The sequence below is a fragment of the Lipotes vexillifer genome, unplaced genomic scaffold, assembly GCF_000442215.2.
Source record: "Lipotes vexillifer unplaced genomic scaffold, Lipotes_vexillifer_v1.1 scaffold713, whole genome shotgun sequence".
Taxonomy (NCBI): domain Eukaryota; kingdom Metazoa; phylum Chordata; class Mammalia; order Artiodactyla; family Lipotidae; genus Lipotes; species Lipotes vexillifer.
The window spans coordinates 2,164,207-2,180,329 of NW_006773157.1; the positions used below are offsets into that span (position 1 = coordinate 2,164,207).

A 16,123-nucleotide genomic window follows, 5' to 3' on the forward strand; every position below is an offset into this window, starting at 1 on the left:
AAGCTGTGTGTACGCAGAATATTGAATTTATTAACCACAAAGTGATTCATTTTACTCTATTTTCATATAAGTGCATAACTTAAAATCAGATCTAAAAAGTTGTCTACCCTAACCCTAAAGGAAAAATAAAAATATACAAAATAAAAATCCGTACTCTAATAAATAGATGTGAATTAAAAACTCCATTTAAGGAAAATGGATATTTTTATTTCAAAAAATATATATATTTATGAATTGGATTAAAATAATTCATAAAAGTAGGAGATTAGGGCTTCCCTGGTGGCATAGTGGTTAAGAATCCGCCTGCCAATGCAGGGGACATGGGTTTGATCCCGGGAAGATCCCACGTGCCGCGGAGCAACTAAGCCCCTGCGCCACAACTACTGAGCCTGCGCTCTAGAGCCTGTGCTCTGCAACAAGAGAAGCCACGACAATGAGAGGCCCGCGTACCACAACAAAGAGTAGCCCCTGCTTGCCTCATCTAGAGAAAGCCCATGTGCAGCAAGGAAGACCCAACACAGCCAAAAATAAAAACGAAAAAAAAAAAGTAGATTATCTTGCAACCTTTCTTTATGCATAGTATTAAGGCTCTGACTGTGAGATAAAGTCAAAATTTTAGTTTCTTATGCTTTCAAATATCCAAATTTTATAAAATGAAGGGACCAAGAATTTCAAAGTTTGAATTAAAATCTAAATAGTGTCACTTAATTTTGGATTACATTAAAAATCAACAGTCATTCATCCTACAAATCTTTTGCATTGACCATGTTGAAGGCAAATTTTATTCAATACTAATTTTACCTGTCAACAAAATCTAGTAGTTCTGAATCTATATCCAAGGTCCATTCAAGCCATACTGAAAAAGACTACTTCTGTACACAGCTGGAAGAGAACAATGTGTTACTAATTTTTGTATTTCCAGTATTTGTCATATAATGAAGGCTCTATGTCAAATGAACATGTGATGATTCAAAATTAAAAAGAAAACATGCCTTCATTTTTAAGAGCTTTAAGAAAAGGATACTTTATGATTTCCAAATCATATGGATTCTTTACAAGAACAGCAACAAATTTTGAAATATTATCTCAGGTGTAATGAACAAACTTACACTGTTCCATGCCTTCTGAAAAAAAGATTGGAATCTTGTTGCATTATCCTTTTGAGGCATCTCAAAAGGTGCCATCTATTTTCTCATACAGGTATTTTACTATTTTAAAGTCAAACAGAATGATGTGTAGAAGTATGTGAAATGAAACATTAGTCAGAAACTACTAGGATGAGTTAGACTTACTCTTTTTAAACAGAACTAGAAATAGTGTGTTGGTAACAAGGAGACAAGAATATTTTAATTGATTTGGCAAAAAATGGAATGGGGTGCCTCTTGAGGAAGTGAGTCCCGTTATTGGAGATGTTCAGAGAGGCTGTATGACAATTCCTTAGGTAAATGTGGAGAGAATTCTTGAATTGGGCAGAATTTGTAAGTTTCCTTTAACTCTGAAATTTTATTATCATTCTTTCATGCCTGATTTAGCTTGATGTTTATTGCTGTTCCACTATGTGTGTAATACAAAGAACCTTGTTTTGGAGATGAAAAATATGGTTTAAGTCTTGCTATACCATTACTGGTTGAATATAATTGAGAAAAATTAGAGCCTTCTTAGTGTCTCCATATATACAATAAGGAGTTTATCTAACACTTACATATTGTTTCTTTGTGCCAGGTCCTAGACTAAGCACTTTACACATATTAGCTCCCTTAATCCTATTTTTATTCCCATTTTTTAAGCTGTGGAAACCAAGAAGTCTTGCTCAATGTCACACATGGTGAGTGTTATTCCAGTCCCTGTAACCTGTCTACAGAGTCCAAATTCTTAACCATTACTCTATACTTCCCTACGATGCACAGGATAACGAAGGGAGACGTGCTTTGCAAGCTCTAAAGCCCCACAAAAATGTGAGCTATAGTTTGTTGGTTAATATAAAGAAAAGAATATAGATATGTTTAAACCATCAAAAAAGGGAAATAAAGCTTAAGTGATCTGTAGGAACACCAGCCTACTCTACCTGTATTACGTAGAAATTAAATCCAATGACATCATAAATTAATAAATTAATTCATGTTACAGCATCTAAAATCCATAGCACATACTTGGCGCTCTATGAATATCTGCTGAACTGTTGTTTCTGCTTCTGCATGAGTGCTGGAATTGCTCCCACTGTTCTTTTCCATTCCTGCCACAACACAAAAGAGCAGACTTTCCCATCACACTTTCAAGGGTTTGTCTCTTACCACTTTTTAAAAAAAATTTTATTTATTTTATTTATTTATTTTTGGCTGTGTTGGGTCTTCGTTGCTGCGCGTGGGCTTTCTCTAGTTGCGGCGAGCGGGGGCTATTCTTTGTTGCGGTGCATGGGCTTCTCATTGAGGTGGCTTCTCTTGTTGAAGAGCATGGGCTCTAGGCGGGCGGGCTTCAGTAGTTGCAGCACTTGGGCTCAGTAGTTGTGGTTCGTGGGCTCTAGAGCGCAGGCTCAGTAGTTGTGGCACATGGCCTTACTTGCTCTGCTGCATGTGGGATTTTCCTGGACCAGGGCTCGAACCCCTGTCCCCTGCACTGGCAGGCCGATTCTTAACCACGGCGCCACCAGGTAAGTCTCATCACTTTTGTCTATGCTTCTTCATATTCTTTTCTTAAACTCATGGATATTAAGCACTATGAAGAAAATGCTTATGTTTATTTTTCAGTTGTTATTGTAATAACAATAAATTATATCTTTTTCAAATTAAAATTTCTAAGACATTATTACAAGTGTGTAGAAACGCAACTTATTTTTTAAAAAAACTTTTTATTTTGGAATAACTTTAGATTTACAGAAAAGTTGCAAATATAGTACAGAGAGTTCCCATACACTCTCACCCAGATTCCCCTGTTAGCATTTTACATAATCATTGCACATATGTCAAAACTAAAAAGTCAGCATTGGTACATTATTACTAACTAAACTCCAGACTTTATTCAGATTTCACCGGTTTTTCATTACTGTCCTTTTTCTGTTCCAGGATTCCACTGAGGATCCCACAATACATTTAGTCGTCATGTCTCCTTAGTCTCCTCAGGTCTGTGATAGTTTCTTTGCATTTTGTTTTTCATGACCTTGGCAGTTTTGAGGAGTATTTGTCAGGTATTTTGTAGACTGTCCCTCAATTTGGGTTTGTCTGATGGTTTTCTCATGATTAGATTGGAGTTATGGGTTTGGGGAAGAAGACCCCACAGGTCAAATGCCCTTCTTGTTGCATCATATAGGAGAGTACATGACATCAACATGACATCACTGGTTGATCACTTGGTTAGGATGGTGTCTGCAAGATTTCTCCACTAGAAACTTTTACTCTTTTCATCCTCTATTCTCATCATATTCCTTTAAATCAAAATCAACAAGTATTGGGAATTCCCTGGTGGTCCAGTGGTTAGGACTTGGCACTTTCACTGCTGGGGCCCGGGTTCAATCCCTGGTTGGGGGAATAAGATCCCTCAAGCTGCGTGGTGTGGCCAAAGAGAAAGAAAAAAACAAAAAACAAAACCCCCCAAATCAACAAGTATTTGAATGGTATATGTAGGGACCCACACCTGGCACTGAAGAAGACAAGTGGAATTTTTGATCACAGGAGGCAGTCAACATTTGTTATATAAAGTTCGTGGTTCAGTGGGAGTCTGTAATTGTTGTGGTCTCAGTCTCCACGATGGCAGTGGTTGTGGAAAGGCCAAGGAGCAATTGCGGCTCAAGACAGGCAGGAGATGCACATGGTAGTTGCATTCCTATTACTCAACCCACTTTGCCTTCAAAATCCACTCATTCATTTAACAAATATTATTAAAGTGCCCACTGTGTGTCAGGTATTATTTTAGGTACTAGGGACATGGCAGTGAATAAAACACATACCGGTCCCTCCCTCGCCAAGTTACAGTTTAGTGGGGAGACAAACACAGGATTGAGACATGTGGCATGGTAGATAGTGATGAGGGCCAGGAGAAAAGTAAACCAGGGAAGGGGACCAGGAATTGTGTACACCTGCATGCTTGCATCTGTGGGTGGGGTGGGTTTGGGGCTGGTTTTCAAGATTGTGCTAAGGGAAGGCCTCAACACGAAGGTGGTTCTTAAGTCAAGATCTGCAGGAGGAAGTGAGCCATGTGAATATTAGGATAAGAGCAATCCAGGGAGAGGACAGGGCAAATGCCAAGACCCCGAGGTGGGATGCCTGATATGTTCAAGGAAAAGTAAGAAGGAGGATGGTGTGAATGACGTTTGAGAGATCATAAGGCCAGAAGGTGTGGAGGGCAGACTGTGTGGAGTTGTGCAAATCAAGGAAAGGACTTTAGTTTTTATTCTGTACAAGTTAGGAGGCCATCAGAATAGTTTTAACCAAAGGGGTGACTTGGTATTCTAACCCTGGTAACTGGGTTGAGCATAGACCATTGGTAGCAGTGGCAAGAATGGAAACAGAACTTTAAGAGAGAAATATAATATAAATATAATGGTAGTTTGGACTGGGATAGTATCTGAGAAGCAGTGGGAAGGGATCAGATTCTGGGTTAAGGATTGGAGTTTCGGAGCAATGTAAAAAGATATGAAAGAGGGCCTCCCTGGTGGCGCAGTGGTTGAGAGTCCGCCTGCCGATGCAGGGGATACGGGTTCGTGCCCCGGTCCGGGAGGATCCCACATGCCGCGGAGCGGCTGGGCCCGTGAGCCATGGGCGCTGAGCTTGCGCATCCGGCAACGGGAAAGGCCACGACAGTGAGAGGCCCACATATCGCAAAAAAAAAAAAAAAAAAAAAAAGATATGAAAGAAAACATCTCTGAACTTATAGTAGTAACATGTTAATTTTCCTCATTTAAAAAAATTACTTTATAACAAAAAAGATAAATAAGCCAATTTAAAAAGGGCAAAGGACTTGAATAGACAATTCTCCAAAGAAGATATACAAATGGCCAACAAGTATATGAAAAGCTGAACACCACTAATCACTAGGGAAATGCAAATCTCAACCACTTTGAGATATCACCTCATACTCATGAGAATATGGCTTCTAACAAAAATATAGAAAATAACAAGTGTTGGTGAAGATGTAGAGAAACTGGAACTCTTGGGCTACTGATGGGAATGTAAAATGGTGCAGCCATTGTGGAACATGGCAGCTCCTCAAAAAATTAAAAATAGAATTATCATATGATCCAGCAATTCTACTTGTGGGTATATATCCAAAAGAACTGAAAGTACAAATTGAGCTGGTTTTGCCCATAGTACCATCAATTAAAAACCATTTTAACAAATCATGAGTTCATAGAAAATCTCTGGCTTTGTGGTCTATTTTCTCAAATAATAGGAAATGAACTTTCAATAAAAAGTGCATGGGGACCTTGAACAAATGGTTTGTTTTTCACAAGACTGAAGTGCAGGTGGAAAAGGGCAATTCTTTGACTACCTGGAGGATCTGACTAAATGAATTTCTACCTAAGCTCTTCATTTACAATAACTGAAGAGATAATTTATCTTCTACAATGGACTTTCAAATTAAATATAAAAGGAATGTAGGGACTTCCCTGGTGGTGCAGTGGTTAAGAATCCACCTGCCAATGCAGGGGACACAGGTTTGAGCCCTGGTCAGGGAAGATCCTACATGCGGCAGAGGAGAAGCCCGCACACCACAACGAGCGGCACTAGAGAAAGCCTGGGCGCAGCAACGAAGACCCACGCAGCCATAAATAAATCAATAATAAATAAATAAATAAATAAAACAAATACTACCAAAAAAAAAGAAGGAATGCAGGTAGAGAAAATATGCAGTAAAAAATTGATATTATACCAACACTGACCAGTATTTAAATTATTTTTTCTCTCGCATTCATCAACTATTTGACTGTTAGGGGAATGACACTCCTCTCCCACCGAATTTATACAAAATTCAGCCCCTCAAAGTAAAGCGATATGTGGACTTTTCTTAGAGGTAAAGGACGAAACTATGCGTTGTAGTTTGTAAACAAACTTCTGTATAGGCATCATAGATGAACAAAATTATGCATTTAAAAATCTGAGGTTAACAAGGCATTTAAAAATAACCAAGGGTTATTGCTACTGCCGGTGATATCACTGCGTAAACATTGCTATCTAGTTGAAAGTTTATGGACTGTCTAGGATATTTTTTTCAAAGGTTTAATAAGAAAAGATGATGCCACTACTGCAACTGTACCCAGGCAGTTAAACTCTTCACTGAATTTCTTTACTGTTGCTTTTGAATAGTGCGCTGTTTGCTATTTTAGGGTAACCATAGGGGTAAAGGACCTCACTGAAAAATCCACACTCGCTTTGCTCATTTGGGAGAAAGATGATCCTCCGGATCTGTGACTTGGAAGAAGGAAAAAAAGACAACCTTGCTCTTGATCATTTGATGCACAAACCTCCACGAATATTTAGGTACAGGGCCTGATAAAGTAGGAATAAACGAGAGGGGCAGTTCTATTTTTCTAGTCTTCTGAACAGGGAAACTACGCATCTTAAGCCATCAATCGGCTTTTGGCGGACCCCTGCTCTAGTTCAGTTTCCTCCTTCTTTTGTTAAAAGTTTTCACCTCGCTGACTTTAATGAGGGTTGGGAAAAGAAAGGGCTGTCACTCGGTCGCCATGGGTGGTCACTTCGCGACAGGGGAGTTGGGGTCTCACGACTGAATAGTCCAGTCGGTCCCCTCACTCCGACCCCGGCGCCAATCCCTTGCTCCTCGGGTCCCGCCCGCCGGCGAGCGGGGGCGGGGCCGGCCACGAGCTGCCCTCTTCCAACATGGCGCCGCGGGAGGCGGGTCCCCTCGCCGGCTCCCGGGGTTCCGGCGCCGCGCGTTTTGGTTCCGGAGTAAGTGCCCTCGCCGACGCCTTCTCCCTCCTGCGGCCGCCTTCTCCCTCCTGCGGCCGCCTTCCCCCTCCTACCGCCGCCTTCCCCTTCTTACCGCCGCCTTCCCCCTCCTGCCGCCGCCGCCGCCGGAACGCGCGGCCTCGGGTTACAGGTTCTGAGTCGCGCGCGCCGTGCACTCTGGCTCGGGGTGGGGCAGAGGACTCGCCCCCGACCCTCCCGCGGAGGGCCCCCTCGGCTTTCTTGTGGTCCAGCGGCCCTGGGGCTCCTTCCTAACAGCCCCGGACTGAGTCCCCTCAAGTCGGGGGCCCTCCCCTCTCCTTTAAGGAGGAGTGGACACCTGCCGCCGTATCTCTCTAAAACGGCGTCTTCTCTGTGCTGTCCCCTCACACCCACACAGACGGCAGAGAGCTGCAAGATGCCGTTTGCTCTCTTTTCCAACTCCAGAACCTTCTGATCTCCGCTAGTTCCTACTGGCTTCTGCCCCTTGCTCCGTCCACGCTCACAGGGAGACATCCCTCAACCCCATACAGCCTGGGCCTGGCTCCGAGGCTGCGGGCTGCTTCCGGACCACCTCCTCTCTTCACTCCCCCTCCCCGTCTGTCCTCTGACCCTCAGTCCCCTTGTCACCTCTAAGAGCCCCCGCCTAACCAGGAGCCAGGGGGTTCCCCCCTACCAGGATGTGAGCCTCTTTAACCTGTAATGCTGTGGCTGGCCTTTGGCCCCTTCCATGCCATGGAGAACCAGGTGCTGGTGATTCGCATCAAGATTCCAAATAGTGGAGCGGTGGACTGGACAGTGCACTCTGGGCCGCAGCTACTCTTCAGGGATGTGCTGGTAAGTGCTAATCTCAGTGTCCCTAGCGAGGGGGGCGCAGGGATTTGTAGGGCAGTAAGCACCTTGATCACCAAATCTTACCCTGGTGGCCTGAGCTAGTGGCCATTGCTGGCCTCGTATGGGGGCAGTTTTATTTCTTCCACCACAAGCATTGATTAATTGTATAGACTGAAATCTGACAAGTGTGCAAGTTCCTGGGGAAGTAGAGATGAATCAGATTGGACCCCTGCCCTCAAGGAACTCACAGCCTGGACTGGGACGTAACACACAGAAGCAACCAACTGGGATACAAAAAGCTGAATCTAGAAGAGAGTTTTTCTCAAGGATTTTTTGGAATGTCCCTGGCCAGATTCCAGCCTGTCTTTCTACTGAGTTCTCTAAACTTGGTAGCTAGTGGGAAAGGGAAACAAGGCAACTCTAACCAATCATGTTTCAGCAAGCCTAAGACATCCTAAGTTTTAAGATATTATTTTATGTACCGCTAAGAAAGAAAAAAAATGCGACCTGTTAAACTGTGACATGCCACACATTGTACAAAACCCAGTTTCAGAGATGTTAAAATAGAGGGGAAAATGTGCATCTTAGAGTCAATGATGTAGTCTTACTTTCATAATAAATATTCAAAATATATTTCAAATAGAATCATGGAATGTTAGAGCAGAGGATAACCTTGGAGGTGGCCTGTTGAGCCCTCTGATCTTTTTTGCAGATAGTTACGGAGGAGCAGTGAGGTGAAATGGCTTTTCCAAAGCCATGTTACTTGTGAGTGGGAGAGTCAGTGCCAGAACTCAGATTTCCTTACTTTACTTGGTATTTATTTCCACATGCTGTAGTACTACTCAGCTTTTAGTATTCATGTGAGATAGAGTACATCGTGCCCATTTTATATTTTGAATAACTGCGCTATCAGAGGCAGAGCTGACATACCAAGGAGCATGTTGCAAGTACCAGATCTATAGTGGAACTTACCTGCCGGATAAGATGGGGCTGGGTGGAGGTCTGGGGGAAGAGGAAGATCTGGGATGTGGTTTTTGATGGTCATAGGTTTTACTCAATCAAAATTTGATCTGTGTACTGTCATTTTGAGTTCTGGATGTTACTGACCACCTAGAACATACAGATCTTCAGGTGTCTGCACAAGGAGTGCAGAAGCTGGAGTAAACCAGCAGCCTCCGATCTTGCACACATATGCCATCCTTTTCTTTGCATCCAGAGTTCTCCATACGCTCACATGCACATGGATCTCCCTTCATGGTAAGGCCCAGACTCCTTGGCGTGGTCCTCTGGGCCTATATATATATTTTTTTTTAATTAATTAATTTATTTATTTTGGCTGAGTTGGATCTTTGTTGCTGCACGTGGGCTTTCTCTAGTTGCTGTGAGCGGGGGCTACACTTCGTTGCGATGCGCGGGCTTCTCATTGCGGTGGCTTCTCTTGTTGCGGAGCACGGGGTGTAGGCGTGCAGGCTTCAGTAGTTGTGGCTTGCGGGCTCTAGAGCGCAGGCTCAGTAGTTGTGGCTCACGGCCTTAGTTGATCCGCAGCAGGTGGGATCTTCCCGGACCAGGGCTCGAACCCGTGTCCCCTGCGTTGGCAGATGGATTCTTAACCACTGCGCCACCAGGGAAGCCCCTCTGGGCCCATCTTGATTGGCTTGTACCTGCCTGGCACCAGCTTCATCTCTCACTACACCCCCATGAGCATCCTGTCTTCCAGATATATAGAATTAACCGTGAGCTCTCCCAGGTGCCCAGGCATTCTTCACTGGGCCTCTTTCTTCAGCTCGCCAACTCCCACCTGTCCTTCAAAGCCCAGTTTGGCTTTTGCTCTGCATTGGTCTTGGTCACATGCCCCTCCTCTGTGTTTTCACAACTTTGTTTTGGCAAAGTATATGGGTTTTGTGCTAATTTTGTCTGTCTCCTCCACGAGATGGTAAACTTCTGGAGGAGACGGACTCTGTTTCCTCTCTGTTTCTGATGCTTCATAGGACCCTGAAATATTTGTTTAATGAGGGAGCTTCAAAGAGGATGCACACCGTTAGTTATGGTTTTGTGGACAGCACACTAGATTTTGAATCAAGAAATTTGTGTTTAATTGTAAACCATCCCACTAACTAGGCACGTCACTCTGCCTCTCTGAGCCTGTTTCTTTATTTGTAAATTAGGGATAATGATACTGCCTCAAAGACTTGTAAAGATTAAGTGAGATAGTGTCTCTGATGAGAAAGACAAGAGCTTTCTTTCACTTTACTCATTTGAGACAACGGAAGGTATTATTTTAAGTAGAATGGTACAGTGTTAAAACACAAACTGGAGCCAGGCTGACTGCGTTTACATCGTAAGCCTTACCAGACTCACTTGGGCAAGTGTCTTCTGTATCTCAGTTTCTTCATCTGTAAAAAGACAAAAATAGGGTTGGGGGGATAAAAGTAGTGCCTCCCTCACAGAGTTCTGAGGACTAGTGGAGTTGGTATGTGTAAAGTACTTACAACAATCTGGAGCATAGTAAGTGCTCTATAAGTGTTGTTATTGCAGCAGAAGGGATAGGGCCTGGGCATCTCTCAGTTGTACATTGGCTCAGGGATGACTGGCCTAAAAATAAACTTTGCACAAACAGTCCCACCATCGAGAGCTCAGAGTGCCATGTGCCACGTGCTTGCTCAGGTACACCTGGGTGGAGCGTGTTATGTTGGGAAGGCCTCATGGAGGGCTCGTGACAATGGGTGCTGTATATCAAGTTCTTGGAACTGCAAGCTCAAATCCTGGAGGACTCCTTAGATCTCTTTTCCAGGTTTACCTTATCTCTTCATTGAGAAATAGGCAAAAAACCAAGTCACGTCAGCATCTTTGGCTTAGAACCTTAAAATTTAAAGCCAAATGAAACCTGGAATGTTCCCCTTCATCTGATATCTCTCCTCACTTCAGTTTTCAAATGAGGAAGCATGAACCCCTGATGGGGAAAATGCTAAAGCCACACAGCTGGTTTGTGGCAGAACCAGACACGGAAGCCAGAAGCAATTTGTAGTCACTGAGTCAGCTGGAGCTGAGGGCGTTTTGGACTCAGAGTCAGTAGTTGAGGGCTCCATTCACAACTCCATCAAATGGCTGGGACTCCGTGGGCAAGTCACTGGGCCTCTCTGGGGCCTTTGTCCTTCGTCTGAATAGTTAGGGACTGGTGCACTGTGAAGTAGGCCCAGCTGGTCCTCATAGGCAGAGGCATTTGTGTTATCTGTTTTTCAGCTTTCTGTGTTTCTCCTCTTCCTTGGCAATCCAGTCCGCAGTTTGGGGAAAATTGTGCAGGAGATCTGAATGTTCCCCCTTTCCTCTTGCTGTTTGAATCCTCTCTCCCAAGTTCCAGCCCAGATTTCCCCTCATCTGTGAAGTTTCTTCTATCTTAACTGAGACCGTGATTTTTACTGCCTTCTGAGTTAGCACCTACCGTTTGCTAATTTATGTCTTTTGTTTGGCTCTTTTACCATACTATAAGTGCTCTGATTTGTTAGTCTTTTAGGTTTGTCTCTATCTTTGTGACAGATTATAATCTTTCTAAAGTCAAGGAGCAAGTCTTATTCTTCTGTAGCCTACAGTTTTGTAATCTTTATCCTCCTGGCACGTTATAGATGCTCATTTATATTTTTGGTTTGCTATTTGTTTGACTGATTTATTGAAAGGAAGGAGAAGAAAAGGATCGAGAAATGATCACCAACAAGATATGTGAACTTATGTGCTCTTTCGAAACTTTCTTTAGGTTGAGTAAAATGTTGAGAATAAGACAGGGTCATTTTGAAATAAGTCACTTAAAATACAACTGGAAAAAACACATAAAATTAAATGTGCCTGCTTAGAAAAGACCAGGAGATAGTGATTGAGTTTTACCTCTTTGTCATTATTATAGCCCCACTTTATTTGCTTTAACAGAACAAGATGGTCAGTTGTGTTCCCATGATTTTCATGATTCTCTCAATCAGGTTTGCTTTTTCTTTCTCTTCCCGCCCCCCCCCCCGCATTAGTTGTAAAGTTTGTGTGGCTCCTTGTTTATGTTGATGGGCAAAGGAGGCCATTGCTGCTCAGCAGAGTTTTCAGATGGTTGTTAGAAGTTTGCTGTTTGACAGATTCTGCTATTCATAAATAAGAAGGATCCTAAATTAGTTTGCTAATACTGTAGGGTTCACATCTCAAGACTGGTTGTCTGGAAGTAAGCAGTGATAACCTAGACTTGGAGGGTTGGGGCAGTGGAGGGTCCCCCCCCACCACCCCTTTTTAAACCAATACTGGCTAGTCCTCAGTAAATGCTGTGGAAGGATGAAGTAAGTGAACCAAAGACCATCCTCCACTGATTGTCAGGTGCTGAAATTTAGAATTTCGTTATGAGGTAAGATTTGTAATGTTTCAGTCATCAGTGACTTGTTTTATTTATTTAACAGACACTAATACTTGCACTTACAATGTGCTAGACTTACTCTTACTCTTGTAAGCACTTTATTAATATTAACTCATTAGTCCTACAAGGTAGGTACAGTTATGATCTCATTTTTACACAGAAGGAAACGGAGGCACAGAGAAATTCAGTCACTCAGTGACTGAATGGCAGAGCCAAGGTCCAACCCTAGCAGTTTGGCTCCCGTCCACACTCTAAGGCGTTACACTGGCTGCTTGTGTATTCTATACTCGCTCAACAGTTTTCATTTAGCTGTCAATAAATACTTTCTGCCTACAAGTATGTAGAAAGGATTTTTTTCAACACTAAAATCTTTTACAAATACTTCCACAGAAAGTTGTTTCATTTGCTAAGACTAGAGTAATAAGAAAATAATAATCTCTTTTGGCTCTAATGAGTGAGGGCTGCCTAAGATAGTTCCCTTTGATCAATTTTTTTTTTTTTTTTTTTTTTTTTGCGTTATGCGGGCCTCTCACTGTTGTGGCCTCTCCTGTTGCGGAGCACAGGCTCCGGACGCGCAGGCTCAGTGGCCATGGCTCACGGGCCCAGCCGCTCTGCGGCATGTGGGATCTTCCCAGACCGGGGCACGAACCCGTGTCCCCTGCATTGGCAGGCGGACTCTCAACCACTGCGCCACCAGGGAAGCCCCCTTGGATCAATTTTATATGCACAGATTTATTTAAAAAACACCCCCCCACACACACACATACACAGTAGAGACAAGGCTATTATGCAAATTGCCACTGCAGCAAAAGCTTCTAAAGAACTGCCTTTAGAAGGAAGTTGCAGCCGCCACCCTGCTAAGTGCCCTGCTTGGAAGGCTGTGGGCTCCCTGCTGAGAAATACTGCAAGTGGCTTTGTCAGCTGGCTGCCTGGTGCCATTTGTGGCATGGCCCAGGAGGGACGTTGTGGCAGAGCTCCCTGAGAACAACGAGGTGTGCAGACCATTTGGGTTGGACTGGACATAATGGAGGGTCACTTTTCCCAGAACTAAAAATTTCTCGAAGGTGTTCTGTACCTCTTTAAATAAGCTGTCTCTGTAGACTATTTTTTAAGTTTTTTCAACTTTATAGATTCATTTAAACATTGATATCAGGTTATATACACTTTTTCATTTGTAGGCTAGATTAACTTTATTTCGGTGTCATTAAATATGTTTTTTAGTTGTTCAAGAGTAAAGGTTGGTAAGAATTGTTTGTGTTAAATGTATTGTAGTATTGTAGATTTACATCATCATCATGGAAACTTGTTTTTTGAACTCTTCCCAGTATGAGTGCAAGGAAAGGTGTTGGTAGTCACATATCCAGAGCTGCATTTGTTGAAGGTCTACAGTGTGTTAGGCTAGTTCATGCTCATGTTTATTACATTATTTAATACTTTTTACATTACCTCTGTAAGCATTATTAGACCCATATTGGAGGATAATCAAATTGAGGCTCAGAGAGGTTGAGTAATTTGTTGCTAGTCACACAGCTTGTTTAGTGCAGAGCTGAGCCCGTGTCCCCTGCATTGGCAGGCGGACTCTCAACCACTGCGCCACCAGGGAAGCCCCCTTGGATCAATTTTATATGCACAGATTTATTTAAAAAACACCCCCCCACACACACACATACACAGTAGAGACAAGGCTATTATGCAAATTGCCACTGCAGCAAAAGCTTCTAAAGAACTGCCTTTAGAAGGAAGTTGCAGCCGCCACCCTGCTAAGTGCCCTGCTTGGAAGGCTGTGGGCTCCCTGCTGAGAAATACTGCAAGTGGCTTTGTCAGCTGGCTGCCTGGTGCCATTTGTGGCATGGCCCAGGAGGGACGTTGTGGCAGAGCTCCCTGAGAACAACGAGGTGTGCAGACCATTTGGGTTGGACTGGACATAATGGAGGGTCACTTTTCCCAGAACTAAAAATTTCTCGAAGGTGTTCTGTACCTCTTTAAATAAGCTGTCTCTGTAGACTATTTTTTAAGTTTTTTCAACTTTATAGATTCATTTAAACATTGATATCAGGTTATATACACTTTTTCATTTGTAGGCTAGATTAACTTTATTTCGGTGTCATTAAATATGTTTTTTAGTTGTTCAAGAGTAAAGGTTGGTAAGAATTGTTTGTGTTAAATGTATTGTAGTATTGTAGATTTACATCATCATCATGGAAACTTGTTTTTTGAACTCTTCCCAGTATGAGTGCAAGGAAAGGTGTTGGTAGTCACATATCCAGAGCTGCATTTGTTGAAGGTCTACAGTGTGTTAGGCTAGTTCATGCTCATGTTTATTACATTATTTAATACTTTTTACATTACCTCTGTAAGCATTATTAGACCCATATTGGAGGATAATCAAATTGAGGCTCAGAGAGGTTGAGTAATTTGTTGCTAGTCACACAGCTTGTTTAGTGCAGAGCTGAGATTCAAACCCAGGCCAGTCTTGACTCCCCAAACCTCTTTTTCTACTAACAGTACATTCCTTCTATAGCCTCCCATAGAAGAAACCTTTTTTTTTTTTTATAAATGCACAACAGTGTAATTGTCTATGCTGTTAAATCGAGAGTAAAAAATTATGTTATTAGTACAGAGTGGAAAGGATTTTTTAAATGGTCCCCACCCCCAGTATAGAGATTTAAGCTCCAGAATAGAGATTTAAACTCTGGACTTAGATTGCTGGGCTAAGTGTGATTATGAGCTAATGTTTTTATAGTTTATGCCAACATTTCAAAAATCTTTTCCAGGTTCTCCTGTGTCCTCTAGGATTTGCCACATGTTAGCAATAAAGAAGATGGCTAATTGTGTTCCTTTATTCTTTCTTTCTTTAGGATGTGATAGGCCAGGTTCTGCCTGAAGCAACAACCACAGCATTTGAATGTAAGTCTGGCTTGTATACTTTCTTGACTGTTTCTTTCTGCAGTAATTTTTCAAAGGGTTTATGGGTTGCGTTACTTTAGAAACTGACAAAAACAGATTATTTATGATCATCATATGGTACATTTAAATATTTATAAATTAATGCAAGTTTAATGATGATACTGAACCGAGGAATATTTTCTTATTTAATCATATCTTGGGTGTGCATATTTCTGTAATATAGCTTTAATTACCAACATGACCTTTATCTGCTCTTGCTCCTCACTGTAATAATATTGTGGAACAAAATGAAATGTGTAAACTACCTGTAGGCCAGTGATTATTGATTAAAAGATTTTAATCCTTTGCTGCTTTAAAACAGCAATAGAGTAGAACATTTAAGTGAATGTTGCATGGAGTAATTCTGTTTTATTGGGGCTTGGCATGGCTTTTAGATGATGGCAAGCAACACTTAAGGTCTTGAGTCCTTCCCACCCCCCCCAGAACAATTGTCTTGGGGACTGGGGTGGGGGCAGGGTATACTAGAAAAGTGGTTTTGACATAAGCCAGAGGGAGGTCATGGGCTGAGTAATGCTAAGATGAGAGTTTAGTCAGCACAGGGGCTCTGGTGTTAAGAAGGATAAAGTAAAGGTCTGTAACTGTGGTCCCATCTTTTCTCCAAGATGTGGTCTGCTTTTGCACATAGAAAAATGTACAGTTTCTCCATATGATTTTTTCCTTTTTGTTCTTGGTTTTTAAGCAGATGGTTAACTACAGAGAGTACAATTGTCCTCTCTTTTATTTATGTTCTCTTGGGGGACAATTTGGCAATACTTACCAAAATATAAAATGTTCAAAACCTTTGACTCAGCAGATCCACTTTTAGGAAGTTGTCCAACAGAAATACCTACACATGTGTTGAATGCCCTTCAAACAGAGTGTTCCTTGTGGAATTTTTTTTTTTTTTAAATTTTGGCTGTGCCTCACAGCTTGCAGGATCGCAGTTCCCCGACCAGGGATTGAACCTGGGCCACGGCAGTGAAAGCGCCAAATCCTAAGCACTAGGCCACCAGGGAATCCCCTGGAGTTATTATTTATTATTATTAATTAATTAATTAATTAATTT

General features: G+C 42.3%; 1 protein-coding gene across 1 annotated transcript in view; it reads left to right on the forward strand.

Moving 5' to 3' along the window:
* Window positions 1–6,951: 6,951 nt before the first annotated feature.
* LOC103088140 (dual specificity mitogen-activated protein kinase kinase 5) overlaps window positions 6,952–16,123 on the forward strand; it is a gene marked incomplete at its 3' end in the record, with an annotated part of 114,346 nt that continues 105,174 nt past the window's right edge. Inside the window, exons 1-2 of the mRNA XM_007448144.1 lie at window positions 6,952–7,733; window positions 14,970–15,018. Coding sequence (XP_007448206.1) covers window positions 7,599–7,733; window positions 14,970–15,018 — 184 coding nt within the window. The remainder of the gene's footprint in view (window positions 7,734–14,969; window positions 15,019–16,123) is intronic.